This window comes from Gekko japonicus, unplaced genomic scaffold (genome assembly GCF_001447785.1).
Source record: "Gekko japonicus isolate JY-2015 unplaced genomic scaffold, Gekko_japonicus_V1.1 scaffold667, whole genome shotgun sequence".
Taxonomy (NCBI): Eukaryota; Metazoa; Chordata; class Lepidosauria; order Squamata; family Gekkonidae; genus Gekko; species Gekko japonicus.
Window position 1 is genome coordinate 161,100 of NW_015163623.1, and position 27,651 is coordinate 188,750.

Here is a 27,651-nt window from a genome sequence, read left to right on the forward strand (position 1 = left end):
GCCCTGCCCGGGAGACGGAGGGTAAGGTGTATTTTAGAGGGGGCAGTATGTCAGCAAGCTGCCATGGTGTTCTGTATTACCTGCCTGTATGTACAGTCCCTTCCCCCCCCTCTGTTCCTGCCCTGTGTTTTATTCTGCTGTAACGCTTAAACCAAGCAGCTGGAGGACGTGAAGTGGGAGGTGAGCTTGATTGCTAGCTTGTTGCTTTTTGAGCCTGGGAACTGCAGCAATGTTATGTCTGAAGATGGTAGTGTTCCCAGGGATTGCCCGCGCAATCGTTTCCTTGTACCCGCCAGCGGGAAAGTGACCCATTGGTTCTGTACCTGGTTTGAATCCCTTTATTATGTTTACCCGAGCTGTTTGTAACCATTCCTAACAAAGACCTTGTTTGAGTATCTTTCCAAAGCTTTGAAATAAATTTTGCTTTCTTGAAACGTGGATTTATTCTCGATGCTTGGGGATCCAACAATACTCACAGGGACTTTTTACTAATTGTTGGATCCTTTTTATTGATTTTTGGAATAGAAGCTTCCCAATGGAATTTGTAAAAAAAAAGGAAGTATTAAACTGGGTGTAGAGTTTGGATTTGGAAACCCTGTATAGTTGATATGACTTTATGAGATCATAAGTTTCTATGTATTTTAGTTGAATGTGTTTTTGTACATTTATAGTACAATAAAACAATTTAAAAAGTCCTAAGGAATAAGTTTCCACCTGCTCCAGACCTGATCCCATGATGCTCCTGTCCCTCGTTCTCTTGATTAAGGGCAAAACCATTTGAACCTATGGCAAAGTGTTCACTGCACTGTTACTTGGAATGCAATCACTTCTGCACTGAGTGTCTCAGAACTGCAACCTGTACATTTTGACCTGCAGTATTTACAGATTTATTATTATTATTATTCTGGAGTGATCTTGTGACTTTGCTTATAATTTCTACCTAAGATGGTATCTGATTTTCACATAGCTCAGGAGGTTTCTGTCCCTACTCCCCCCCCCCCATCCCCAAGATCAAATAGAATATGTGTTGGATGCTCTGGACAAATGTAGATCCCTCCTATTTTATTTAGAAAGAACAAAGGAATTCAGGAAGGATGCTAGTCATTTTATTGCATACAGTGGCCCAAATAAAGGTTTTGAAGTATTGGCACAATCTGTTCCTCACTGGATTGTATCTGTGATTAAGTTCTGCTACGAATCACCCAAGATTCCTCATCCTCTGCAAGTACACATGCAGTCCACCAGAGTGCAAGCTTCTTCAACAGCTGGGACAGCAGTCTGTGGAGCAGCCACGTGCTTCTCCAGGTCTGCCTTTACCAGGCATTACACTGTGGGTGTGAATTCTACAAAGGAAGATGTTGGAAAAGAGATGTTATGATCATTGTTCTGCTGACAGTATCACACCCATCTTCCTCAAGAGGATAACTCAGCTCACTAATCTCCCATGTGGGACTGCACAGAGACCACAACAATGAAAACATGGTTGCATTTATGTGTAATTGATGTTCATCGAGTGGTCTTCTATGCAAGCACACATCCCTCCCTCTTGCCGTGCTGTGACCTCCAATTGTCTTTAGTCCATGCTGAACTCTCCGTGGTGGCATCTTAGAACTAAGGGAGAACACTCTCTTCCCCTTATGCATCTGTTGAAAGGGCAGGAAAAATGGCATGAGGGGGGGGAGAGTTTTGCGCCTCTTTAAGAGCTCTAGAGTTTTCCTTGTGGCAGGTCTGCACTGATGCAGTCGTGATCACTTGGTGAACAACAGTTATAGGTCAGTGCAACCATGTTTTCTTTGCAAAGTTTGATTTTCTTACAATGTTCCTCCTCCTTCTTGTCCATCCATTTCTGTGGATGAAATAATTCTGTGAGGTTTGTGACTTTACCAGGGATTTTAAAAGGCTGCAATATAGGCTCTAATTCAGGGTGGGGCCATGGATGAGCAGAAAGAGGTTTAACCTTTCCACCCCAGATGGCTTCACTACTGAAACCAACTCTTCACAGATCTTCTTGAATAAAGGGCATTATGGCCATAAGTGATCCTTAAATGTCAGACGTTATCACATGATCAAATATTGTCCTAACCACACTTCAGATTCTATCACTGTTCCATTTCAATGGTACTAGCATGATATGGAATCTGGAATTAATATATCTAGCACTTTACTATGTTGTACAGTTAATGATTTCAGAATTGTTTTAATCTAAATGTTTATTCATGTTTTATTGTAAACTATGTATTGATTTTATGTAAGCCGCCCTGAACTGACCTTGGCTGGGAGAGCGGGGTAGAAATCCAATAAATAAATAAATATTGTTTCTGTAGGCAATAGATTGGTGTTCAACCACTCTTAACAGCAAGCTTAGTTACTGATCACCAGCTATTGTACAACACACAGAAAACTGTTCTATTGCCATAAGTTTATGGTAAAAAGGTAAAGGTTCCCTTGCTCGAAAGCCAGTCGAGTCCGACTCTAGGGTTGCGGTGCTCATCTCCATTTCAAAGCCGAAGACCCAGTGCTGTCCGAAGACGTTTCCGTGGTCATGTGGCCGGCATGACTAAACACCAAGGCGCACGGAACGCTGTTACCTTCCCACCAAAGTGGTACCTATTTATCTACTTGCAATTTCTTGCTTTCGAACTGCTAGGTTGGCAGGAGCTGAAACTAGAGACGGGAGCTCACTCCGTCATGCGGCAACTCAGGTCTTGAACTGCTGAACTACTGACCTTCCACAGCCTGCAGTTCAGCGTCTTAACCACTTGAGCCACCGCAGCTTATGTTTATGGTACAGACAATGTTAAGCAGAAAAAAAGGAGCTGGAGCCAAACGTGCCCTTTCACTAGTCCTGTTCACAGAAGGAAGAGTACGAGTGGACAAAACATCTTTGGATTCAGTCCAGGGCAATTCTGATTGTTAGCAGATGAGTCTGTTTATATAGTTGCCTGTGTTTGCTTTGGACCAGTTTGATTGGGGTTTACAGTTGCTGATAGGTAAACAGATACTAGTTTGTGAAGTAGTTACTGAAAATGCCTAACAAAACCCCAACCTCACAATATGGTGGGGATGGCCAAAATGGTGAAGGGATGAAGGGACAGCTAAGTGAAATATGGCAACATTTTTAAGCACCCAGGAAGTACCATTTCCAGCTCTTCAAAATACTGTCAGTTCATATCAGCTACAGATTCAGCCCTGAAAAGACAACAATTCTTTCTAGCCATCACTGCAAACTGGAACAGCAGTGGTTTAGCTTCAATAATTTGATGTTAGCATACTGAATTTTCTTTTATTCACTTTACAGCTGTGGTTTTAATGGTTTTGTCTCACCTAGAGACATGGGTTTAAATGAGAAAATCAACCCTTTGGTCATCATACTTATTCAAAAACATGTGCACAACCTTATGCAGGAAAGAGCTAATCCATTCAAAAAGGGAGTGACCATCACCGGTGAGACAGGTAAGTTATGTATCGCAGGTGTTTTCCAGACTACCTTAAAATTCAGCTTTTATTACCCAATGTTAACGTGTTTCTTTCTTGTGTTCAGACAACTTTGTAAACATCCCGGTGCTGTCACATTCACAATTTTTTCTGCATTCCTTTTAAAACCGGTTTCTCCTGTGCTTTTCTATTTCCATTGTGAAATGAATTCACAAGAATATCTCTTCCTGGGAATCAGAACACCACCCCCACCCCGCTGCTGCCTTGAGGATCGCTGCCCAAACCTGCCTAGAAAGGGCAGGTTTAGGTGGGGTTTTTTAAATGCAAGCCAAAGGTGAACCATTTCAACACAGGAAACAAGCAGTCATTCCCATTGGGGCACTAGGGTTACCAGCTCCGGGTTGGGAAATACCTGGAGTTTTTGGAGGTGGAGCCTCAGGAGGGTGGTGTTTGGGGCATAATGCCATAGAGTCCAACTTCCAAAGTGGCCACTTTCTCCAGGTGAATGCTCTCTGTCGTCTGGAGATCAGTTGTAATAGCGAGAGATCTCCAGCTACCACCCGGAGGTTGGTAACCCTAGGGGGCATCTTCCTCTTTGCTCTGCCTTGTGTGTGTATGTGTGTGTGTGTGTGTGAGAGAGTCTGGTCTGCTCTCCTCTCTGCCTCCCCCTCTCCAGCCTGAGAAAGCCCTGAGCTCACTTGCAGGGATCTTGGGGGGGGGGGGAAGTAGTCTGTAACTCCAGTTCCTTCAAAATGGATCTTGAGATTTTTAGCAGATGCCCTAGATCCTGCCAACCTCACTTTACACAGGAGTAAATGTGCTGAAGCCAATAGGGCTACTCTTATGTAAGGGGGTCACACTCTGCCCATATGTTCCAAGGAAGATAGGCAGAGCAAGGAGCCTGCTGAAACACTGAAATAGTTCAGCACGTGTGTGTGTGTGGGGGGGGAACAAAGGAAAAAAACTGAGAACAGATACAACCCTGATGGGAAGTCTGAACGAATCCCACTGATAATTAGAACTGGCATGACACGTGCATAACCGCAAAAGGCAGCTGCAGTCTGAAAAATGCCTCTTTAAACTTTTTAAAATAAAATTTAATTTATCTCGTCATACTGTAATATAAAAGCTATAACAAAAAATAAGCTAAATAAATCAAGAGAAGAGGGGGGGAAATCAACACAGGACCTAATGGGGCTTTGTCCAACAAACTGGCATCTGCAACTGGATCCATCTCAAATTATTTCTTCAATGTGAATCTTGTTGTTGTTCAGTTGCATAGTTGAGTTCAACGTTTCATGACCCCATGAACCACATCACGCCAGGCCCTCCTGTCTTCTGCTGTCCTCTGGAGTTTGCTTAATTTCATGTTCGTTACATCGGTGAACAGTCATAGTTGATTTCTTTTAGGATTGACTGATTTGATCTCCTTGCAGTCCAAGGGACTCTCAAGAGTCTTCTCCAGCACCATAGTTCAAAAGCATCTATTCTTCGGCGCTCGGCCTTCCTTATAGTCCAACTTTCTCAGCCATACATGACTACTGGGAATACCATTGCTTTGACCATGTGGCCTTTTGTTGGCAGGGTGATGTCTCTACTTTATATTATGCTGTCTAGGTTTGCCATCTCTTTCCTCCGAAGAAGCAGGCATCTTTTAATTTCATGGCTGCAGTCACTGGCTGCCGTGATCTTGGATCCCAGGAATGTGAAGTCTGTCACTGCTTCCAAGACTTCCCCTTCTATTTGCCAAGGAGTGATGGGGCCGGATGCCATGATCTTATTTTTTTCAATGTTGAGTTTCAAGCCAACTTTTGTGCTCTCCTCTTTCATTCTGAGCAAGAGGTTCTTTAGGTTGTTGATGTTTTTCCCGGCAATTCCGGCTTGTGATTCATCCAGGCCAGCATTTCACATGATGTACTTTGCATATAAATTAAATAAGCAGGTTGACAATCAGTGTTCCCTCTAAGCTGAGTTAGTGTGAGCTAGCTCTCAGTTTTTTAGCCTCCAGCTCACACATTTTTGTCTTAGCTCAGGAAGAATGGCTCCAGAGCAAACTAATTTATGCACTAGCCAAATTTATGCACTAGCCAAATTGCTCAGTCACAACTGTAATGATTAATGATTTGGAGTTGAGAGTAAGCAGTGAAGTGGCTAAATTTGCGGATGATACGAAGTTGTTCAGGGTGGTGAAAACCAGTGAGGATTGTGAGGCACTCCAAAGGGATCTGTCAAGGGTGGGCGAGTGGGCGTCAACATGGCAAATGGGGTTCAATGTGGCCAAGTGCAAGGTGATGCACATTGGAGCCAAAAATCCTAAATATAAATACACATTGATGGGGTCTGAACTGGCAGAGACTGATCAAGAGAGTGATCTTGGAGTTGTAGTAGATAACTCACTGAAAATGTCGAGACAGTGTGTGACTGCAATAAAGAAGGCCAATGCTATGCTGGGGATTATAAGGAAGGGTATTGAAAACAGATCAGCCAGTATCATAATGCCCCTATATAAATCAATGGTGAGACCTCATTTGGAATACTGTGTGCAGTTCTGGTCACCACACCTTAAAAATGATATTATAGCTTTGGAAAAAGTGCAGAAAAGGGCAACTCGAATGATAAAAGGGTTGGAACACTTTCCCTATGAGGAAAGGTTAAGGCACTTAGGGCTCTTTAGCTTGGAGAAACGACGACTGAGGGGTGACATGATTGAGGTTTATAAGATTATGCATGGGAAAGAGCAGGTAGAGAAAGAGGTACTTTTCTCCCTTTCTCACAATACAAGAACTCGTGGGCACTCCATGAAATTGCTGAGGGGTCGGGTTAGAATGGATAAAAGGAAGTACTTCTTCACCCAAAGAGTGATTAACACTTGGAATTCACTGCCACAGGAAGTGGTGGCGGCTACAAGCATGGACGGCTTCAAAAGGGAATTAGATAAGCATATGGAGCAGAGGTCCATCAGTGGCTATTAGCCACAAGGTATAGATAGGGACTCTGGGGCAAATGATGCTCTGTCATCTTGGTGCTTGGGGGGGTCAACAGTGGGAGGGCTTCTACTGTCCTGGCCCCTCTGGTGGACCTCCTGATGGCACTGGTATTTCTGGCCACTGTATGATACAGAGTGTTGGATTGGATGGGCCTTTGGCCTGATCCAACCATTGGCATCTCTTATGTTCTTATGTTCTTAATGCCAGTAGCTCACAAAGTAGAATTTTTGCTCACAAGACTCCACAACTAAGAGGGAGCATTGGTGACAATATACATCCTTTGACCGCCCCAGCTCAAGTACAGGACCTCTGTCTTCATCAGATTCAATTTCAGTCGGCTCAGTCTAAGCCAACCAGCCATGGCTTGTAACGCCCAGTCCAGATCTTCTGGTTTGGAGTCAGACTGGCCACCCAACAACAGATAGAGCTGGGTATCATCTGCGTATAGAGCTGGGTGACATCTGGGCAAGGGGGCGCATATAGATGTTGAAGAGCATCAGGGACAGCACCACTTCTTGGGGCACTCCACAGCCCAGTGGGTGCCTTTGGGATACCTGCTCCCCCAGTGCCACCCTTTGTCCCCGACCTTGGAGGAAGGAGGCAAGCCATTGCAAGGCAAGCCCCTGGATTCCAGGGTTGGCAAGGCAGTGGATCAGTAGCTGATGGTCGACCATGTTGAATGCTGCTGACAGGTCCAACAACAACAGCCCTACAGATCCACGCCCAATCCAGATGCCTCCGGAGGTCGTCCATGAGGATGACCAGTGCCATCTCCATCCCATGGCCCAGGTGAAAAATGGACTGCAAGGGATCGTCATCCAAAAAGCTCTGCAACTGAACTGCCACCGCCCTCTCTATTATCTTGCCCAAATGAGGCAAAGTTGGAGACCGGTTGATAATTTGCCAATCTGGCCAGATCCAAGGATGGCTTTTTCAAGATAGGACAGACCACTGCTTCCTTAAGTGCCCCAGGGAACCGTATCTCAAAAAGGGACTTGTTGATAATCTCCCTTAGGGCAAAAGAGGGACTTGTTGATAATCTCACTTGTTGCTGGCTCTCTAGAGGAACAGGTTGTATGCTGTGTGAGACAGGGTGTTGGATTAGATGAACCAATAGTCTGATCCAGCAGAGCTCTCATTATTATTTTAACCAGAACTGAGCATGGCCAGCCATGGAATACGGATGAAAGAAAGTTCTTCACCAAGGTCCAAGAAAGCTTTGGAGAAAGCTACCATAAATTTTCTTCAGCCAGCTTGTAAAAAAGGAAATCAAACATGTACCTTTTATATATATATTTATATATTTGTAATTTTTATTGTAAGTTGAGTAAACACTAAAGTAATACATCAATGCAAAAGATTTTACATTTTAAGGTGCAATATAGTACAACTAGGATAAAGCATAATCTAATTCAGCAGTTTAACAAAACTATCTATGAACAATCAATCAACAGTGTATTTTTATGTGGAGAAGTATCACGGATTTCTCCTTTAGTGCTACGTATAGTGCATTAAATTGTCAAAGAATGGTCAAAAAATTTAAAAGATGTGTTAGTAAGAAGCAGTCTAAAATCTTCATTAGTGGTTCAAAGGGGAGTTGATGGTAGGAGTTTACCAGCTGGCAACTTTCCCTGTGGGAGTTGTGAGGTCTGTGGTTTAATGTTACGTACTGACATATGCTATGACTCAGCAAAAAAGAAAAGGTATTCTATTAGATCATTCTTTAATTGCAATTCAAGGGGCCTTATCTACTGTATCATCTGTTGTTGTCAAAAGAAGTACATTGGTTGTACGTCAAGACCATTAAAAACCAGAATCACAGAACATTGGAGTTGTATTCGACGCAAAAGGAAAGGAGCACCCCTGACTGATCATTTTGCTTTAAGAGGACATTCTGATAAAGACTTATCTTTTTTTGCCCTGGAGTATGTTCGACCTTGTAACCATCTGCAGCAGTTGAAAGCAAGGGAATTGTTTTGGATTTATGCCCTCAACACTGTAAATGAATCTACTATATAGGTCCAACATTTTTTTTGATCAACACTGCTTTTAACTTAAGGAACACTACATTGGGAACATTTGGCTATACAATCTCAGGAGAATATATAGTTGACCAGAGGTGACTATTTTCATTTGTCTTGGTTTATTTTTATTTTCAGGAATTAGCTGTTTAATGCATTGATTCATACACTTTTATTGTTTCTAGAGAAGTACTACTGAACATGTGATTGCACTGGAGGTTTCATTTGTATTTTTGCCCAGTGGTTAAACTTTGAAAGTAAGTTAATGTTTTTTTGTTTGATAATAACAATATATTTGTTAGTTGTAGTACATGTGTCTAATCTTCTATTTTTTTGTTTGCAGCAATTGTTTTCTGGTCTTTATTCCATATTATGTATATGTATGATTGTATATATTTTTATATATTAGACAACATGTTCTATTTGTATTAGACCTCTGAGGAAGGCCTGTGAAGGCCGAAACGCGTTAGCTCTATTTTATCAGTTTTTTTATTTTTGTATGTTTATATTTGTATATGAGTTATGAATGGGCCCTTATTTGTTGTTTTAATTTGTGTTCAATCAATATGTATGTTTCATAATTAGATTTTTAGACTTGGCCCTCTTCTATTCCTGACTAACCTTTTTAAGTTCTGAAATATCTGATTGATCATGGATAGAAAAATAAGTTTTGATTTCTTGTTCACTTTCTGTCCTGAATATAGGATCATTCAATAAAGATACATTGAGTGACCAATATTTGTTGTGCATTTTACTTTCCAAGGATTGTATTTCACATCCCAGCCAGGAGTGATCCGACCCAATGGGAAGGGTTAATGGATGCAGAGGAGACCCGATTTGTAAGGGACTGGGAGGTCAAAATAAGATCTATTCTAGTATAGACAATGTGTCTGTCGGAATAGTAGGTGTAATCTTTCTCGGAACCATGTAGTAAACGCCAGACGTCGACCAGACTGTGGTCCTTAAGGATAGCATCTAGTTTTGTAAGTGGTTTTTTTTGGGCGGAGTTTATTCAGATTGAAGTGTGATCTATCTAAATCATTATCAATTATGTGGTTGAAATCCCCACCCAAAATGACATCTCCAGCTGCAAACTCAGCAAGTTTGTCAAGCACTTCCTGAACGAACAGTAGTTGACCAGTGTTCGCAGCGTAAAGTGTAGCTATAGTAGTCGGACGGCCGTCAAGATGCCCTTTTACAAACAAGTATCTGCCTTGGGTATCTGCCAATTTACCAGAGAAGGTAAAGCGAAGGTCTTTAGACAGGAGAATGGCAACCCCCATAGATTTGGATGTGCCACATGCCCAAAATTGATCCTGGAGTTTGTTGGAGTGGAATACCAATTTTGTTACCAACTTTGTTGTTTTCCTCAGGTGCGTTTCCTGTAAAAAGATGATGTGTGGTTTTAAGAGGTTGTTTAGGATGTGTTTTCGTTTCACCACTCAGTTCAGGCCACGCACATTAGAAGATACGATTTTGTATGGCAGACATTATATTGAAGATCAGAAGAAAGAACTGAGGGCACGACTATGCTGTTTGGATCAGGCGTTCCAATCTGTGCTGGTAATACAGGACACTAGGCTTCCCAGCTGGGAACCAGGTTGGAATGTAGGCGTGCGTGAGGTTGGAAGTATGAGTATAAGTATGGCAATGGATGAGTTGTGGGGTGGGGGTATGAATATGTGGGTCAGAAAACTGTAGGAGACTATGTGGAACAATACCTGGCTGGTTGCAGAGATGGTCCTTAGAGCTGGTTACCGAGATCTGTATTCAAAAGTGGGCTCTCTTAGGTGGGCGAAAGAAGCAGTGCTAGAAGAAAAATACGAGTTGTAAAGTTTCTGTGAAGAGAATTGATGAGAAGAACAGGTCTGTAAGTAAGAAGCTCTGATGAGTGCTTTAGGGTTTTAACAAGCAATATGTTTCAGTTACAATAAAACTTTAGAAATATGGTGAGGTGTAATATGGAAGTACTTCAAGCCGTCACTAAATTGCAAGTAGGTTGTCCCACCTGTAATTATGTCAAATAGTTCATCAAATATCAATGGCAACTCCTTAAAGTTTTATTAAATAGGGGAATCAGTGTCATGAATTTTAGCAATTAATTCAGAGAACTATGGAGACTATGTAGCAATAAGAGATATCCAAATTAATTAAGGTCTTGGCTTAGGTTCTATGGCAGCATAAAAATCTATGTTAGTTGCTTTAGCTAATAGTTGACAGAGATGTGAAATATTTAAGAGCACCAATTTCAATTTTGTGAGTGCACTAAGAATTAATTGTGCAAAAAGAGCAACTAAAATTTCCCCCCAAATATTATTTGCCGCTTCTCACTGATAGTGTGCTGATAGAGAGCGGTGGCGCATGGCGTTAAAAAGCCTGCAGGTTAATCTAGCCAAACTGCCAATGGCAGTTCGAGTCCCACTGCGGCCGGGGTGAGCTCCCGGCCCTTTGTCCCAGCTCCCGCCCACCCAGCGGTCCGAAAGCCTGTATGGGCAAGTAGGTAAATGGGTACCTGCTCCTTACGAGCGGGGGGCACCTTTCCTCCGTGATCGGTGTTAAAAGCAGCGGCAATGGTGTTGAATCGATGCCGATAAGGCGAAGGTGGCAGCGAGCGGCAAGCCCGAGTACGGAGACTAGTGCCTGGAGAGCATGACGTGCAACGAAGACTGGAGCTGGTTGGACAAAGAGTCGAGCTGCCTCATTCATGTTCTGTGGGAGCCATCTGCTGGAAAAAGAGCCGCTACTGCAGAGAATCCGTACTTCAACACTGAACATCTGCACCCTTGAGGGAAAGAACCACCATCGAATCCACCGCCGAATCCAAGAAAGATCCTGCTGTTAGGTGCCTAGTTAGGAAAAATACCCTCCCCTTACCATTGTACTACTAGCTTAGATAAAAATTGTGTCTGTAAACCACTCTGAGCCCATGGATAGGGCTGTATATAAATCACAAATGTAATGTAATGAAAAGGAAAATGGGGTAAGAGCACCGAAAATTAATTATACGTGTGTACTTATTAAAAAAAAATTGTGTGTGTGTTTGAAATTGTACCCCCCCAACCAATGGACAGTTGAATAAGGATAAGTAGAAAGAGAAAAAAGAAAAAGAGGGAAAAAGAAAAGAAAAAAGGGGGGGACTTTATCTTTTCTTTGCTAGTATAAGCACTTATAATAAAAAAACAAGAATAATACAGTTAATATATGATACCAAAGAGAAGTAGCACTAGTGAATAGTAATCCAAACGAGTTCGACTCTGAGAGCTCCCGCAGAACTGTTTTCTGCAGGAGGCTGGGAAGGGCTATTAATTTCCCCTTCTCCCAGCACGTCGTTCTGAGAGCCGAAAGAAACTATGCGGACCAACAAAGCAAAAGAACCGCTCCAACCCTCCCCTCCATGTAAAGCAATAAATTTGTTGAAAATACGTGTTAAAGCTCAAGCACGATCAACCATCAGCATTTCAAAGTATATTATAACACAGCCCAGTTGAACAGCTGCGGCGTAGATCGCTCATTTGAGCAGTAGAGTCCCGCAAACATTTTTAACTATAATCCTAACTACGTTACTAAACTAGAAAAAAGGGAGAGCCCTGTATCTCTCTTTCAACAATTTTAAGACAGAAAGATAAGAAGCTTAGTAATCCGAGCACTATGCAAATACAGATCAATCAGAGTACTCAACAAGCTGCCCTTCGGGCTCTTTAGGGAGCTGCGACACAGAGTTCCGTCACGTCGATCAGAGATGGAGATCTGTTTTTTCTCTTGAAAGATTGCGCTGAATAGCATTGGGGTGACCAGATTTAGTGAGTGAAGCAGAGCGAGACTATCTTGAACCGAGGTGATGCGATGAGATTTCCCTTTAAAGGAGAACTGCAAGACAAGTGAAGTAGCCCAGGAGTATCGCATGTCAGCCTCTTGAAGGCGGGAAAGGATCGGCTTCATCTCTCGGTGCTTCATAAGGGCTTCTTTTGGCAGGTCCGGAAATATTTCAATTTTCCTCCTTTGAAAGTGAGGTGTTCTCTTTGCTTGGCTGTTGTAAGGACCAATTTTCTGTATTGAAGATTGAGGAACGATATAATTACATCTCATGAGGGCCTTGTCTTTAGGAGGCTCAGGGGGCCTGCTCTGTAGGCCTTGGTGACCATTGGTAGCATGTCTCCATTTGGAGGAACTTCATGTTGCAGCCAGTCATAGATGAGTGTGGTAAGATCGTCTTTAGTCTCAAATTTTTCCATCAGGCCCCTAATTTTGAGATTATTCTGCCGAAGAGCCATATCAACTTTTAGAGGTTTTTCCGCTAGGACATCTTCTAGTTGCTGAAGGTCTTGTATATTATTTTGATTTGCAATGCTATTGTTGGTGGCATTCTCTGCAACTTGCTTTGTTTCAGTGAGAGATTTCTGCATCACTCCCAGTTGATCGTATAGAGGTTTAAAAAGAGCCGAGATGTTTTCAAACATAGCTGTGAAGGCTTTTGTTAGCTCAGCATGAGTTACAGGAGATGAAGCCTTGTCAGCTGTATCTGACGCCATTTTGGTGGTGAGAAATAAGCGTGGGCCGGAATTTTCTGTCGCCGGTAGTGAGGTGATTGTTGATTGTTACCTTTCTGTGTTTGAAAGGATTCAATTGTTGGGTCAATCCCACATCGTTATCCATAAATTGGGATTCAGATCGCTGCGTTGGATCGCAGATAAGGGTGGATAAGGAGGAGGGCCGGGAGGACCAAAAGGCTCAGGCGGCCATGTTGGTTTGCGCCCCCTTCTGGAATCAAACATGTACCTTTTTGAACCACTTGATAGCTTTCTGTGCATGTGTGCTAAATTTGTTGTGGGCAGAATGCAGGTCTGTGATACACTCAATACCCAAGACTTTCTATGGCAAAGAAAGGGAGAGCAGTGGTTTTGAAGCATCACAGGCCACAGCTCTTGGAGAGGGAGGAGATGGAAGTGGCGTCATTCAACACCTATCAACATATGGGTAACAGATGGAAATAAATGCAAGTAAACAAGAAGAATTTGGAAGTCAGGACCTGAATGAGTTGGGAAGAGGATCGATCAGCTGATGAGAGTGCTGAGTAGTTCATTCTGAGTATTTTCAGAGGAAAAGATCCATTAGAAGTTTAGCAGCATATTTGAGCCTGAACACTTTTTGAGATCAGCGTCCTATCTGAATGTATTATCTTTCATGACATTTTTGTAAAGCACTTTATAAGCTAGAGAGCTTTTGTACTACTCTAATATTTCCTGAGGAAGATCCAATTCTGAAACGTTGTTATATAATCTGGAGATGACGTTGATGATGTATTTTTACACTAGGATTTTCTTATGATTTGAAGGAATTTGTTTATTGTGCTGTAGTGCTTGTTGACCCTAATATACAGAAGAAGAAGAGGAGGAGGAGGATATTGGATTTATACCCCGCCCTTCACTACCCAAGGGAGTCTCAGAGCGGCTTACAAACTCCTTTCCCTTCTGTTAAGTATGCAACTCAACAATGAAGTAACAAAGTGAATCAGCTTTATTGAGAACGAGAACTTCCAAAGATCACACAGCAATAGACTCCACGACTTCACACACAGAGTTAGCATTGGAGCACAGCTCCTTTTAAAACTCTCCCGGGCTGATGTAGCCACGCCCTCACAGCCAATTAAATTACATAGATAACGACCAATCATTTGTCTTCCCTCCAGCACAGACTCTTACATTTCATTGATTACAAAACCTGCTTCGGCCAATGGTGTTGTTCCAGATTACAATCCGGCTGAGGTTTCAAACTTTACATTGCATGTCAATGACAAGACACAACACCTTCCCCTCCCCACAACAAACACCCTGTGAGGTGGGTGGGGCTGAGAGAGCTCTTGACAGAAACTGCTCTTTTTCAAGATCAGCTTTGTCAGAACTAGGGCTTGGCCAAGGTAATCCAGCCAGGTGCAAGTGGAGGAGTGGGGAATCAAACCCAGTTCTCCCAGATGGGAGTCCGCGCACTTAACCACTACACCAAACTGGCTCTCTCAGAAAGCATTTTCTCTGCAAGTCTTGTTGACTGCTTGATCTGTGGGTCAGACTCTCACAACTGTTTTCTTTACATTTGTTCTCTTTTGTTTTATTTTGCCATGACAGACTATAGCTGCTGGTAGCCGTTTGTAATATTATTGCTATAACTGGCCTCAAGTACAGGGTATGGGATATAAATAAATAACATGGCAATACTATGCAGAACTGCTCCTGTTTAAACCCATTGACTGCATGTTTTGTTCAGTCGCACAGTCGAGTCCGACTCTTTGCGACCAAGACTCTTCGTGACTGCATAGTTCATTGTAAAAACCAAAAAAGCTTGCCAAAAGGTATTGTTATCTGACCTGACTGAATATCCTGTGTGTAGTAAACAGGAAATGGAGAGTTATTGAATCATGAGGGAAGAAAAGCACTCTGCATGTGCTCAGAAGTGCTTTTTTTTTTTAGGGTTGCTATCTCCTAGTTGGGAACTTCCTGGTGCTTTGGGGAGGGGATAGAGCCAGGGGGCAGGGGCGCATGGCTTGGGACGGGACCTCAGCAAGGTATTCCCGCCAATGCAGTCATCCTCCAGGAGAGCGGATCTCTGTCATCTGGAGATCAGCTGTAATTCTGTGACATCTCCAGACACCACCTGGATGCCGGCAACCCTATTTCTATATCGTGGTATCACCTATTTCAGAATTTCTCTTTGGTGTTTCCAGGCTGAACCCTAGCATAAAATTCTTGTGGGCACTTCCTCCCTAAAGATTATTTACATCGGAGGCAGAGAGTCTGAGAAAAGAGGAATTCCGTGTCTCCTCCTCTTCGTGCAGAATCACCGTAATCCTGGTAACTGGCGGGAAGGAGGGGCAAGTGACACGCTTTCTCTCCATGTGACCTTGGGAGGTTGCTTCCTTTTAACCAGAGCGCGAAGTGAAGGTGGGCCGGTCCCAGTCGAGCACTTCTGGCCCTCCGTCGCCACCGTCGGCGTTGCCCTGCTGCTGCAGCAAGTCTGCCTTGGAGACCTTGGGTGCGACTCAGGTGGGACCGTTCGGGGCTCTATGGAGCGGAACTCGGCTGTGGTCGGAGCCGTTAGGCGCCTCCGCACCCAAGCTCCGCAGCAGGATCACTACTACCAGCGGCAGCGGCGACATCCGGAAAAGGACGACGAGGGATGGCACGGGAAGAAGCCCGGTGCAGGCGGGTTACCGAGGCTGCTGCCCGAGGCACGCGCCTCGCTTGTGCTGCTGCTCTACTTGGTGGGGCTGCGCGTGCTCGTGCACATCTCCTTTCTGCGGCTTCTGCAGCGGCCGCGAGACCCGACGGAGTTCGATGCCTTTCGCGCCAGGTACTCGGCTCCTGGACCTGCGCTCGTGCTCCTTCTTCCTTCTTCTCGCTGCTTGAGGGCGGCGGCGGAATCCGCTCTTTGTTCCCCTGGCTGGCGCCTTGCGGCCCCTGCTGAGTGTCTGGAAAGGAGGGTGGTGCATGATGGTGGTGATAGCTTACAGAGAGATCCCAGCACCTATCTAGGACTGCAGGCCAAAGACGGCTGAGTGTGTAATTGTGTGGAAGAGAAACTGGGTGTGTGACCAAGTCCCCCAAATGAAATCCGTGTAATATCTTCTCATCAGTTCTGGAGAAATCAAAAGTTTGCGCAAGGTGTTGTGTTGGTCTTAACAGACCTTTGGGTGTGTGGCAGTAATGGACAGAAAAGCTGCACCAGTGTGAGATTTTCTCTTCTGCTTGCTAATGAGTTGGAGTGAAGGCCTGCTGTTTATGACATCTTGGTCATCCTGTCCTTGACCTGATCTACACTTGGAGCAGAATGAGGTGGTAGATTCTTTAAGTCGTGGAAAAGACTGTTGCAGTCCTCTGCAGATTTAACTATCCTATTGGGTTTAGGCTGGAGTAACTCTCCATACAGTTATACAGCTAGTATATTCCGCATGCAGTAGAATATTATCTTTGAATGCACCCAAGTACTAAAAAGCACTCACTGCAAATAGAAGGTTAACACAGCAGGAAGTAGAGTAGACCTTTTCTCCCTGATGTGATAATTTCTTTACTTTCTGTAAGGTTTTTCCAGAATTCTTCCACCTCATTTTGTTGCCTGTGTAGGCCAGATCCATTGTAGAGAAAGAGTTTCCCTTCATGTGAATGTTGTGGATTTTCTTAATCTACATCTTTACAAGGTCATCATAGTCTAAGATGTTTTCCTTTCTCCTTGGTGTATGAATTTTTATGCTCCTTTCAGAATTCTGCAGAACAAAGGCTGGCACTAGATTCGATTGCCTCAGCCCTTGGCTGGCTTCAGTGTGGTGCTCCAAGCCCTAGAAATTGGATTTTTAAAAACTCTAGAGTTAAAAAGAGTTTGTTGGCATTTCCTTCCCATATTGCATAATTTATCTAAGAAGGACAATCGTTCTCACTGTTCACAGTCCCCTCTGGTCCAACTTCCACTTTTATGTTAACCTACAAATATTTTAATTGTTTTACTTGTCTGTCCAGCTGTTTCCGCTTGTACTCAGCCATTTCCTATGGCTGTACCAGCATGAGTGCTGACCCACTTTATCGCACTTGAAGAAATGAGCTCTTGCCCACAAAGGTGACCATTAAGCTAAAATAAAATCTCGTTAGTCTTTAGGGTACTGACTTCTCCCTCCTGATTACCTTTCCTACTTAGATGATCACTTGATGAGAAAAGCTTTCACCTTAGCTAGCTGCTTGGCCCTTCCCTCAGCTGTCCTTGACGGGAGATACAGGAAGATACCTTTTGACCAGAGACTTTGTCAATGTGATTTGGGAGAAGTCGAAACTGTTGAACGTATGCTTCTCAGGTGGCCATGGCACAAGTTGGTTCAAGCCAAGTATATTTTACCTTTGGTAAAGGAAATGCCTGGCCTGATGGACGGCTTCAAAAGGGAATTAGATAAGCATATGGAGCAGAGGTCCATCAGTGGCTATTAGCCACAAGGTATAGATAGGGGCTCTGGGGCAAGTGATGCTCTGTCTTCTTGGTGATTGGGGGGGTCAACAGTGGGAGGGCTTCTAATGTCCTGGCCCCACTGGTGGACCTCCTGATGGCACTGGTATTTCTGGCCACTGTGTGACACAGAGTGTTACTGTATCTGCAAAGAAAAGGTTATTTAAAGGTTATTTAAATCCCTCAAATCTTTTAGACCGTGGTTTTTATATTTGTATTTTAACAAATTGTTTAAGTCGTTTTTGTATGATGTTACTGATTTGCTGGCTTGGTGCCATAACAAATAAAGATTAGTTTATTAAAGGAATGGTGGTAGATTTCCCATGTAATGTGAAATGATATAGGTGAAATGTGCATAAGTAAAAGAAAAAGTATTTTAATCTTCCCTCATTTAATGTTTCCTGAATTTTTTAGATATCATCCTTGTACATTTTAAAATATATATATAAAAGTCATTCTTCTACACTGTAGTCTATTACAGTCATTTTCTTTCTAGCTGCTGGCAGTTTAGTGGAATGTTAAGTATTAGACCTTTACCCTATGACCCTAATACCATAAGGAATTTTGTTAAGATTATGTCATTGTACTCATTGTTTTAACTCTCTTCTTGGTTTAGCTGGGAAGCAAAAGTTGTTTGTAAGAACTAGATATCACAGCACCATTTGCATGCATGTGTGTTTTAAAATAATTATACTCCCAATATTTCATATTTTTCCCTATAGGGCATATCTAGAAAATATTACTGCCATTGGCCCCAGGGTTGTTGGAAGTCCAGAAAATGAAATCCTTACCGTCAACTACCTCTTACAACAAATTAAAGCAATTGAAACTGAAAGCAATAACGTTCACAAGATCTCTATAGATATACAAAGGCCTACAGGCACCTTCAGTATTGATTTTCTTGGAGGCTTCACCAGTTACTATGATAATATTACAAATGTGGTGGTTAAACTGGAACCTAGAAGTGGAGCTGAGCATGCAGTTTTGTCCAACTGTCACTTCGACTCTGTACCAAATACCCCAGGTAAGTATGTAACATAAAACTTTTGTACATTGGAGAAAACCCCCCACAACTTAGTAAAAAATGTGTGTTTTTTTGAGCCTGTGGGCAGCTTTGAAATTCTGATACAGGGTGGTGGGTGGAACTATGAAATGGCTGCCACAGGGAATGGAGCCACAGGACATTGACTACCACAAGAGGTGGAGCCAGCCACAAAATGTCAGTGAGTGAGGTCATGTATAACTCTTTAGTTACCTTCAGTCATGCAGTGAGGATTGATGTACTATGATGGCAGCTGCTGTCAGAGCTAGTCAGTTTTCCAATGAGCAATCAGAAGCTCTGCACCTGGTTCTGCTCACTTTCTAAAACTACTTGGTAGGTTCTAGGAAAGGTGTTGGTGCCATGTTGGAGACCTCTGCTTTAGGAGGTGAGTCACTTAGACTCCAAATCATATACTTTCTGGATTGCGGTAAAGTTTTAAGTTTATGTCATCAGTGCAACTGAAATACTTATTAAGTTTCTGTGAATACTCTCATTAACACATGTCTGTGTTCGTATATCATGGGTAAACTGAATTAATTCCCAAACAGAATTCCTTCATTGTGCTATGTGCAAGAAAGGAGTGCAAGAAGAAATGAAGAACTAGTGTAAGCATTACAACAAATAGAGTTTATGCACTTCCTGGTCTAGTATCGGCTCAGTTTTTCTAGCCATCAGCAACCCCAGAGCACGTTGTTTTGAGAGAATATAAACTGAGGAGGGTAGAAATAAATTACATAAATTCTGTATTCGAATACATAATCCAAACCTGTTCTTGGGCACAGAAAAGAGCTTGCTGTTCATTTTCAAGCTATGATTAAGTGGTTCTATGAAAAAAGCCCACAGAAAAAAACCCATGGTCATAAATGCTCACAGGAAAAAAGCCACATGGAAAAATGGTCAAATGGAAATAAGCCCACACAGAAAAAAGCCTACACGGAAAGAAGCCCGCATGGAAAAATACCATGTAAAGTGCCATAGATATTTATAATGGTGGATAACCATTCATCTCCATTTATGAGAATGAACAGGTATTACCTATATTCATATGCAACAATTTGTGTTGTGATTTTGTCAGTTAAAATCAAATAATAATTTTGCTAGGTTACTAGTAAATTACTTCATTACTATACAAAAGTGGCCTGTATGAAGAGGGTTTGATGCTCTTGAGTGTAAAGGCTTGGAAGGGAAAAGGCAGGACCTCATACAGGTACAGTGCCATAGACTCCGCCCTCCAAACTAGCCATTTCCTCCTGGAGAACCATTGTTGCCAATCTCCAGGTGAGGGCTGGAGATCACTCAGAATTACTACTGCTCTCCAGGAGTGAGGGGGGAGGAGATGGAAAGCTGAAGTCAGAGGGGGAGATAGCAGTAGGTTGATGGTTGGCTGGGAAGGAGATAGAGTTGCCAGCTCCAGGGTGCAGCCTGGAGAGGGTGCGGTTTGAGGAGGGGTGGGACGTCAAACAGGTACAATGCCATAGACTCCACCCTCCAAACCAGCCATTTCCTCCTGGGGAACCACTGCTGCCAATTTCCAGGTGAGGGATTACAGCTGCTCTTCAGATGGCAGAGATAATTCACCTGGAGATAATGGTGGACTCTGTTTAATTATACCCTGCTGAGGTCACCACAGCAAATTGACACTGAGTGCCCAAGGCCAGGGCACCCACCCAGAGCCTCTTTCTAGAGCTTGTATTTATTTCCAAACAGCCCTTATTCCTAGTCAAATAATAATTTTGCGATGTTATTAGTAAATTACTTCATTACTATACAAAAGTGACCCGTATGCTCTTGAGTGTAAAAGCTTGGAAGGGAAAATGCAGGAAATAAAAGTAACTATTTTGTTATCAATAAACTTTGTTAAGAAGGAAAAACAATAACAACAGAAATTAAATTCTATATAAAAATATTTCTCAATAAAATTAAATACTTTAAATGTATTAATTTACCATTTGTCAACCTTTGTAATGTTGGTATGAAGTAATTTCTTAAGTAAAGACAGAAAGTTGTTGAATTAAATTATGTATAGACTGTCTAGTATACACAGCTTTTGAACAACTATATGGCTTTAAATTCTTCAAATAATGAATATTATTTACTTATTTTGTTATTAAAAATTAAAACCATAAGATAACAAAACTCCAAGTGAAGGGCGGGATATAAATCCAATCTCTTCTTCTTTTTCTTTAAATACACAGGTATTTCATTTTGCCTTTTCTCTTACACCGTGGTCCTAAACATACTGTCTGGTTCCAAAGAAATATGCTTGAAGAGTTTAAGGGGCTTTTGTACACACTGAGAGATTTTTGGCTTTTTCCTTTTGAACAACAGACCCCCCCCCCCCCCCATCGTGGGGTCACTGACTGGGAAACACTCATCAGTTTCAAAAATAGCTTACCATTTGGCATGGAGTCCTCTGTTTAAGAAACAGAGGTCAAAAGCCCCTCAGGCATGTGGAACTAGTTTTACTTCTTCCAAAGCTGATCATTACATGAAAGTTAATCCCATAAAATTTCAGTGAAACACTCTTTGAAGCAATGCATTACTGGACAACAATTCAATTGTTCTTGAAAGTAAAACATTACATTATAGTATTCAAATGTCTTGTTTCTGTTGAATTTCCACATTAGTGCATTTTTAGTGCATAAAATAAATTCATGTTTTCTTCCTGACAGATCTTAGTGAAGCATTAATAAAATATCTTTTGAATAAATTGAATTATTTTCAGGACTGAAAGTCTCTCCTTTTATTTTTTTACATATTCTAGAACTATTTTAACAGCACACACAAAAGTTTCTAATGAATTCTTCAGGCTGTTTCTCTAGTATGATGTTCCTGAAGATTAATTTTCAGCAGCTGCCTCAAAATCCTGCCTACAAGTATTTCTGAAATGTATTGTTACTCATAATAATATTATGCTTCCAGTATGTTAATGTTTGATAGGATTATTTATGAGAGCAGTGATGCATTTTGATATGCTAACCAACACAAAGAAGCATAGGGAGTGATTTTTTCCCAAGTAGTTTCATATATTCAGGTTTGGCTGGGGGGGGGGGATTCCTCCTTTGTAATGAATGTTTCCATAATTATATTGGGATCTTTCATGTAATTATATAGGCTAAAAGAATGTTTTTAATATAAGCTTTTACTCATATGGCTGATTGAATTTAAAAGCTGCTGTATTAGGATAATTGCATTTTGGTGTAGTGGTTTGGAGCGTGGACTCTAATCTGGGAGAACCGAGTTTGATTCCCCAATCCTCCATGAGCAGCTGCTGGTGTGACCTTGGGTCAGTCATAGGTTCTTTCAGAGCTGTTCTCTCAAGGACAATTCCGGAGAGATCTCTCTCAGCCCCACCTACCTGACAGGGTGCCTGTTGTGGGGAGGGGAAGGGAAGGGGATTGTAAGCCGCTCTGAGACCCCTTCGGGTAGTGAAGGTATAAAACCAGGGTATAAATCCACTCTCTTCTTCTTAATGTATTGTACTATATATATTATTTATTATAAGGTGCCAGTGATGATGCTGTCAGCTGTTCTGTGATGCTAGAGATCCTGCACACGCTTTCAAAATCTCCTGAACCTTTGCAGCATGCTATCATATTCCTGTTCAATGGTGCAGAAGAAAATGTATTGCAGGTGAGAATGCAATAGATACTTATAAAACATAGACCAGGATATCAAATGTTTCTTGGGTCCTCAGGGCTTGGAAATGCTGATGCGATTTTTGACTGTTGTTTCTTTGAACAGCAGGCCCTGTAGCATCTCATTAATCATTTCTGAAAGTGGGTTGCACGGGAAAAAAAGCCCAAATGTGACTTCAGCATGAACAACTAACTGTTTGGTTTATTGGATACCACCTCTGTTACAGAGAATAATAATAGAAGAACAAGTTTAGGTCTGTTGCGTGGTTTTGGTTAGAGAGGAGGGACTCACAAACATGCAGGATTCTTGCTTGTCTTGCAGTGTATTGTGCTACTGCATTTGGCAACATCTTGTCAGAGCCAAGTATTTTGTGCATTGAGATAATAGCTGTCATGTTTGATATACCTGTTATCTTTGCTTCTGAAGGCTAGTCATGGCTTCATTACACAACACCATTGGACTCAATCAATTAGAGCATTTATTAATCTGGAGGCTGCTGGCGTAGGAGGGAAAGAGCTTGTATTTCAAACAGGTAAGAAGCTTAGCACTTTTAATGTAATGGTGGGCGGTTTTTTTCTTTTTTGAAAAAAAAAATAAAAAATGCCCTCCACTTGAATACAAAAGAATATTTAGGACAGAATAGATTTTGATACTTGATCCCTCATTCATTGTTATGTAACTTTAGCATGTTGCTGTACAGTTGAATTTTTCTCATGGCCCTAACAAAAGCAAATGAAAAGGTGAAATCACTTTTCATATTTTTCCCAATTAAACCAGTTATATCAGCTTTGCCATTGTATACCAAGGCAGCATACAGAAAATGATAGTAAGAATCAATAATGACATTAAAACATCATCAACATTAAAATGTGGTTGTGGAAAGTGCTGACAAGTTGCTGCTAACTTATGGCAGCCCTATAGGCAAGAGATGTTGCAATGACCTTGGATTTTCTTGGTGGTCTCCTGTCTAAATACTAACCAGGGTCAACCCTGCTTAGTTTTTGAGGTCTGATGAGATTGGGCCATCCAGATCAGGCCCAATGTTAAAACAACTGTCTACAAATCTACTTCTAGCCTGTGCCATAAAACTCAAAAGCAAGAAACCTCATAAGTATTAACACTGCAGCATTCTCTGAAATGACATCTCCTTCTGAGAAAAGAGATGGAGCTTTTTTACTTCCTTGGGGTATTCCACAGCTGAGGAAGATTGAACTTCCTTGAAGGGAGGAGCAGGGCACAGTTAGTAGGAGCTGAAAGGAAGAACACAACTGGTTTAATTGGTTTTGTTTTTAAAAAAGAATTAGTCTAGATAATTATTTTTACAGTTCTAACAAACGGTGTTTTCTTTTGCTTTCTCTTATGTAGATATTAGAGATTCTCTTAAGATTTACCTAGGTAGGCAAAAGGGAACAATTTATTTTATATTTGGTGTTTTGTAAATGCTCATGATGGTTTCTTTCTTGCTCTCTCCTCTCCTCTCCCCCTCCCTCCATTAGTCCCTCTATTAGAAGTAAGGTACTAATTTATTATCTAAGCACTGGTTCACACAAGGTTGGTTCTATTCACGTGAGCAGTTCAGCATACAATCATGTGCACAAGTATAATGTACAAAGCAGAAAAGCATGGATTTTGTCAGCAGTAATTTCTGTGATTACCATACCACTTTTTCACGCATCCTTAACATTGGCACTATTTGTGATCATTCATGGGAAGTTTTGGACTCTTCATATAGACAAAAAAAGGGTTAACATAAACCTGCTGTAAATAAGGTCATAGTAGGTGTCTCAGTTTTCATCTTTGCCAGTGGTGTGCTTAATACTTCTAGACAGATCATGTAATTTGTGCCCCAACTTGAAAAGTAAATATATTGATAAATAAAATTTTGTGCAAATACAACCATGGCCTTGAAACCATGTGTGTTTAGGGGTGGGAAACTCCAGATGAATTTTTAGCAATATGTTTTTAATAGCTGAAACTGCATTTAAATTAATTGGATAGTCTTGAATGAAAATGTGATGTAATTTCTGAACTAAATATTTAACAGATGAAAAAGTCAAATGAACTTTGATAAACTGTTGTAAGCCGGCTGAATAAGCTAATGGAAATTAGACACTAATGGTTGTCATACTTAGTGTCACTATTTTTTGTACAATATCGTTCGTGCATTTTGATTTCAAGAGTAACATGTGAAGGTAGAATTGCCTTCCACTTCACCAGATTCTCCACAGTATCATTCCTTGCAGCCAACATCAAGGGTCAATATGTGAAAGAAAATTGTGTGTGGAGTTACTGTTAGTTACTGTTTTTTTCGCAGCCACAGTTTCACCAGCAGAGGAGTCTCTCAGTGCAATCCTATATATACTTGCCTGGGAATAAGTCCCACTGAGTATAGTGAGGGCCTTTATAGGTGTTTCCATGGCTGCAGAACAATGCTCCCTCTAAGCTCTGGAGTCTTGTGAGCAAAAATTCCACTTTGTGAGCTACTGGCATTAAAATTGTGAGTGAGCGATTTGGCTACTGCATAAATTAGTTTGCTCTGGAGCCATCCTTCCTGAGCTAAGACAAAAATGTGTGAGCTGGAGGCTAAAAAAATGTGAGCTAGCTCACACTAACTCAGCTTGGAACACTGCTGCAGAAGTCCATCTCCCCCATTGCCTTGAGAATTAATCCATCGTGTCTGGCTCATGAACCATCGCCACGAACCTCCATGAAAAACAGGGCAGTTTGTGGGAGATGAGATTTCTCAAACCAGCTAAGTTGATGATGAATTTAGGTTCGTGGTGAGGTTTGTGCCTATCCCTAATAGTGACCTCCACCAGCATAGGATATCACTATAAATGCCTCGAAAACCTGACAGTTACTGGCTGTGTGCATGGTTGCCTTTCATGTGGATAAATGACTTCTTACATCATAATCCCTATCGGTGTTGGTGAAATAATTATTGCTGGGACTCCAGGAGCTCAAAGTTAGACTCTCAGAGAGCCCATTGCTGCCACAGAACTGTATAGTTTCATCTCTTGGGCAAACTAAAGAAAGTGTAAGAATAAGTTAAATCAGCTGTGTCGTGAAACGTAACAGAGTTCGTGTTTTCCCCTTTTTCAGTTGTGGATAACTGCAATTAATAGCTTTACTGAAAAGATACAGCTACTGCCAAAAACAGTAGCCACGTGTGTATCTTCTCTTGTCTTCTGTCTTGTTTAGTATTACCTATTTTACAATGGCACAATAGGTTTTTCTGACCTGTTCCCCCGTGTAGGCGGCATCTGACAGGAGAGGGGAAGTGTGTAAAACTGAGAGGAAGGGGAGGAAGAAAAAACTTGGCTGCTTTTTTTTGGTGGCACCTGTGTGTTTCAGCTGAAGTATGGCTCTTGCCAAAAGTTTTAGAGTTTCTTTTTTTGCAATCCTTTGTGCTGAGGGCCTTTAACTTCTATATAAACATGAATATTAGTGTTTAAGTAAAAGTTTTCAATGAAAATACAGTGGATGGGATAATGTCAACTGACTTTAAGCATTTTTTGTGGTCCTGATTACAGTTTCTTCTTTTAAAAAAACCCCTCCTGATATTGTTCGTCTGTTACAGCTTCAAAATCTTAATAATAAACATTTTCTCTACTTGAACACATGCAGAGAATGGAATGTACAAGTACTTGGGAGAGAGAAGGAATGGGTAATGAAGCAGGAAAGATTCAAGAGCACAATCCACCTGGAAGTTTGGCTGCATAAGCCAAAGGGGAGAGGCCAAGGGGAGAGGTCTAAAGCACAGCACTGCTCTTGTGTAGATTTAATTAATCTTTGTAGAACTTGTGCAGGGAACCATCCTAATGGCTTGTGCTCTAAGTCTTGATTTAGTTTTTTTTTCAGATGTTTCCAGTATACTCTGCAAGACATTGGTCAAACAAAAAAACCGCTTTTAAGTTTTTGTTCCCCTTCTGTTCAAATGGTGCTGTTCTGTAGAAATACTGTGAAAAACAGAACTGGAGAACCAGTTATTGCTTTTCTTTGTTACATGATTTATTTCAACTGTGAAGTTGAAGCAGCATCAGATGGTGTGGGTGAACGAAAACATATTTTCTGTGTGCTGATTTTCCTAGAGTCTGCTACCGGAGAACAGCTGATAAACCTAGAGTAACATTCTGGCACTGCTATGCAAATTCTTGTGCTCGGAAAATGTTTTGTATTTGTAATTTTTACAGGCATGATCAGAACCTATTCTCTTATAATAGCTAAGCCTGACTTTCCAGTCCTAGTAGCTAAACTTGCCCTTCCAGTCCTAGAGATTTTGGTTCTCTAGTGTACATTGATGTTTGGAAATTGGAAGGGTGAGTAGCTGCCTGCTTCTCACATGTCACTTTTTCTGACACAAAGATTAACACGTCTGGAGTCTTTAACGGATTTGTTTCCCTGGCGTCCTTGGATCTTGCAGTCTTTTAGCAAGAATATAGCTTTTTTAGGCATATGCATTAAAACATTTGGGGGGGGAATGGAAGGAATAAGCAGATATTCAAAATCAACCTTGCCAGGGTGGTGGTGATGCTGATCTTAATGGCAGACGCCTAAATGAGAAGCTCCCAACCCCGACCACTTACTTTCTCCTCTACCTGTCATCGATCCATGCCGTTCTAGGTTCCCGACATGGGAAAAATGCCCTACAACAAAAATAAACGGGCTGAGACCACTCTGTAGTTGGTAAGAACATACTTCCCTCCCCCTGGGGAAACGACTGCAGGCCACAAGCAAGACAAAGACTCTACAGACAAAATGGTGGATGGAACTCTTCTGCCGCCAGAGGGAAGCCTCATAGTTACACCTCAACAATTCTTTGATACTGTTCAAAAGTTGGAAGATAATATTGGCCCAAAACTTTCTGCATCCCTAGCCCCTATTATGAACAAATTAGATTCCATGAAGGAGAGCCTGAATATTGTCACGCAGATAGCAAATTCAGCATTTGATCTTGCGATGACAACACAACAAGATATCAGTTGTCTGAAGAATGGGCGAGGGGAAAAATAATGAGCCTGGAAAACAAACTTAAAAGAACAGAGTGTTGGACTGGAGGGGCCGTTGGTCTGAACCAGCATTGGCTTCTCTTATGTTCTTATGTCTGGGGCAAGGGATGCTCTGTATTCTTGGTGCTTGGGGGGGGGGGACAGTGGGAGGGCTTCTGGTGTCCTGGTTCCACTGCTGGACCTCCTGATGGCCCCTGGTATTTTTGGTCCCTGTGTAACAGAGTGTTGGATTGGAGGGGCCGTTGGCCTGAACCAGCATTTTCTCTTATGTTCTTTGTTAAGTCCGTACTTAACAAAGTAGTCAGAGAGTGATTTCAGAAAACTCAGGTTTATTCAGCTCTTCAATCGACTTCTTCTGACACGGTACAACTCCTCATAGCCCGAACAGCTTGTCCATTTCAGCTGCTCGGTATTTAAACATTCCGGGCGAATGTAGCCACACCTACTGTACATTAAACCAACCTATCAGGTTGTGTGCATGAACGACCAATCATAAGCGGTCCCGCTTACATACATTCAAATCTGATTGGCCACAATATTTT

General features: G+C 41.9%; 1 protein-coding gene across 1 annotated transcript in view; it reads left to right on the forward strand.

The window, feature by feature from the left end:
* The first annotated feature begins 15,389 nt into the window (after positions 1-15,389).
* ERMP1 (endoplasmic reticulum metallopeptidase 1) overlaps positions 15,390-27,651 on the forward strand; it is a 49,086-nt gene continuing 36,824 nt past the window's right edge. Inside the window, exons 1-4 of the mRNA XM_015407471.1 lie at positions 15,390-15,784; positions 18,142-18,443; positions 21,967-22,094; positions 22,527-22,632. Of these exons, the coding sequence (XP_015262957.1) occupies positions 15,498-15,784; positions 18,142-18,443; positions 21,967-22,094; positions 22,527-22,632 (823 nt within the window). The 5' untranslated portion in view covers positions 15,390-15,497. The remainder of the gene's footprint in view (positions 15,785-18,141; positions 18,444-21,966; positions 22,095-22,526; positions 22,633-27,651) is intronic.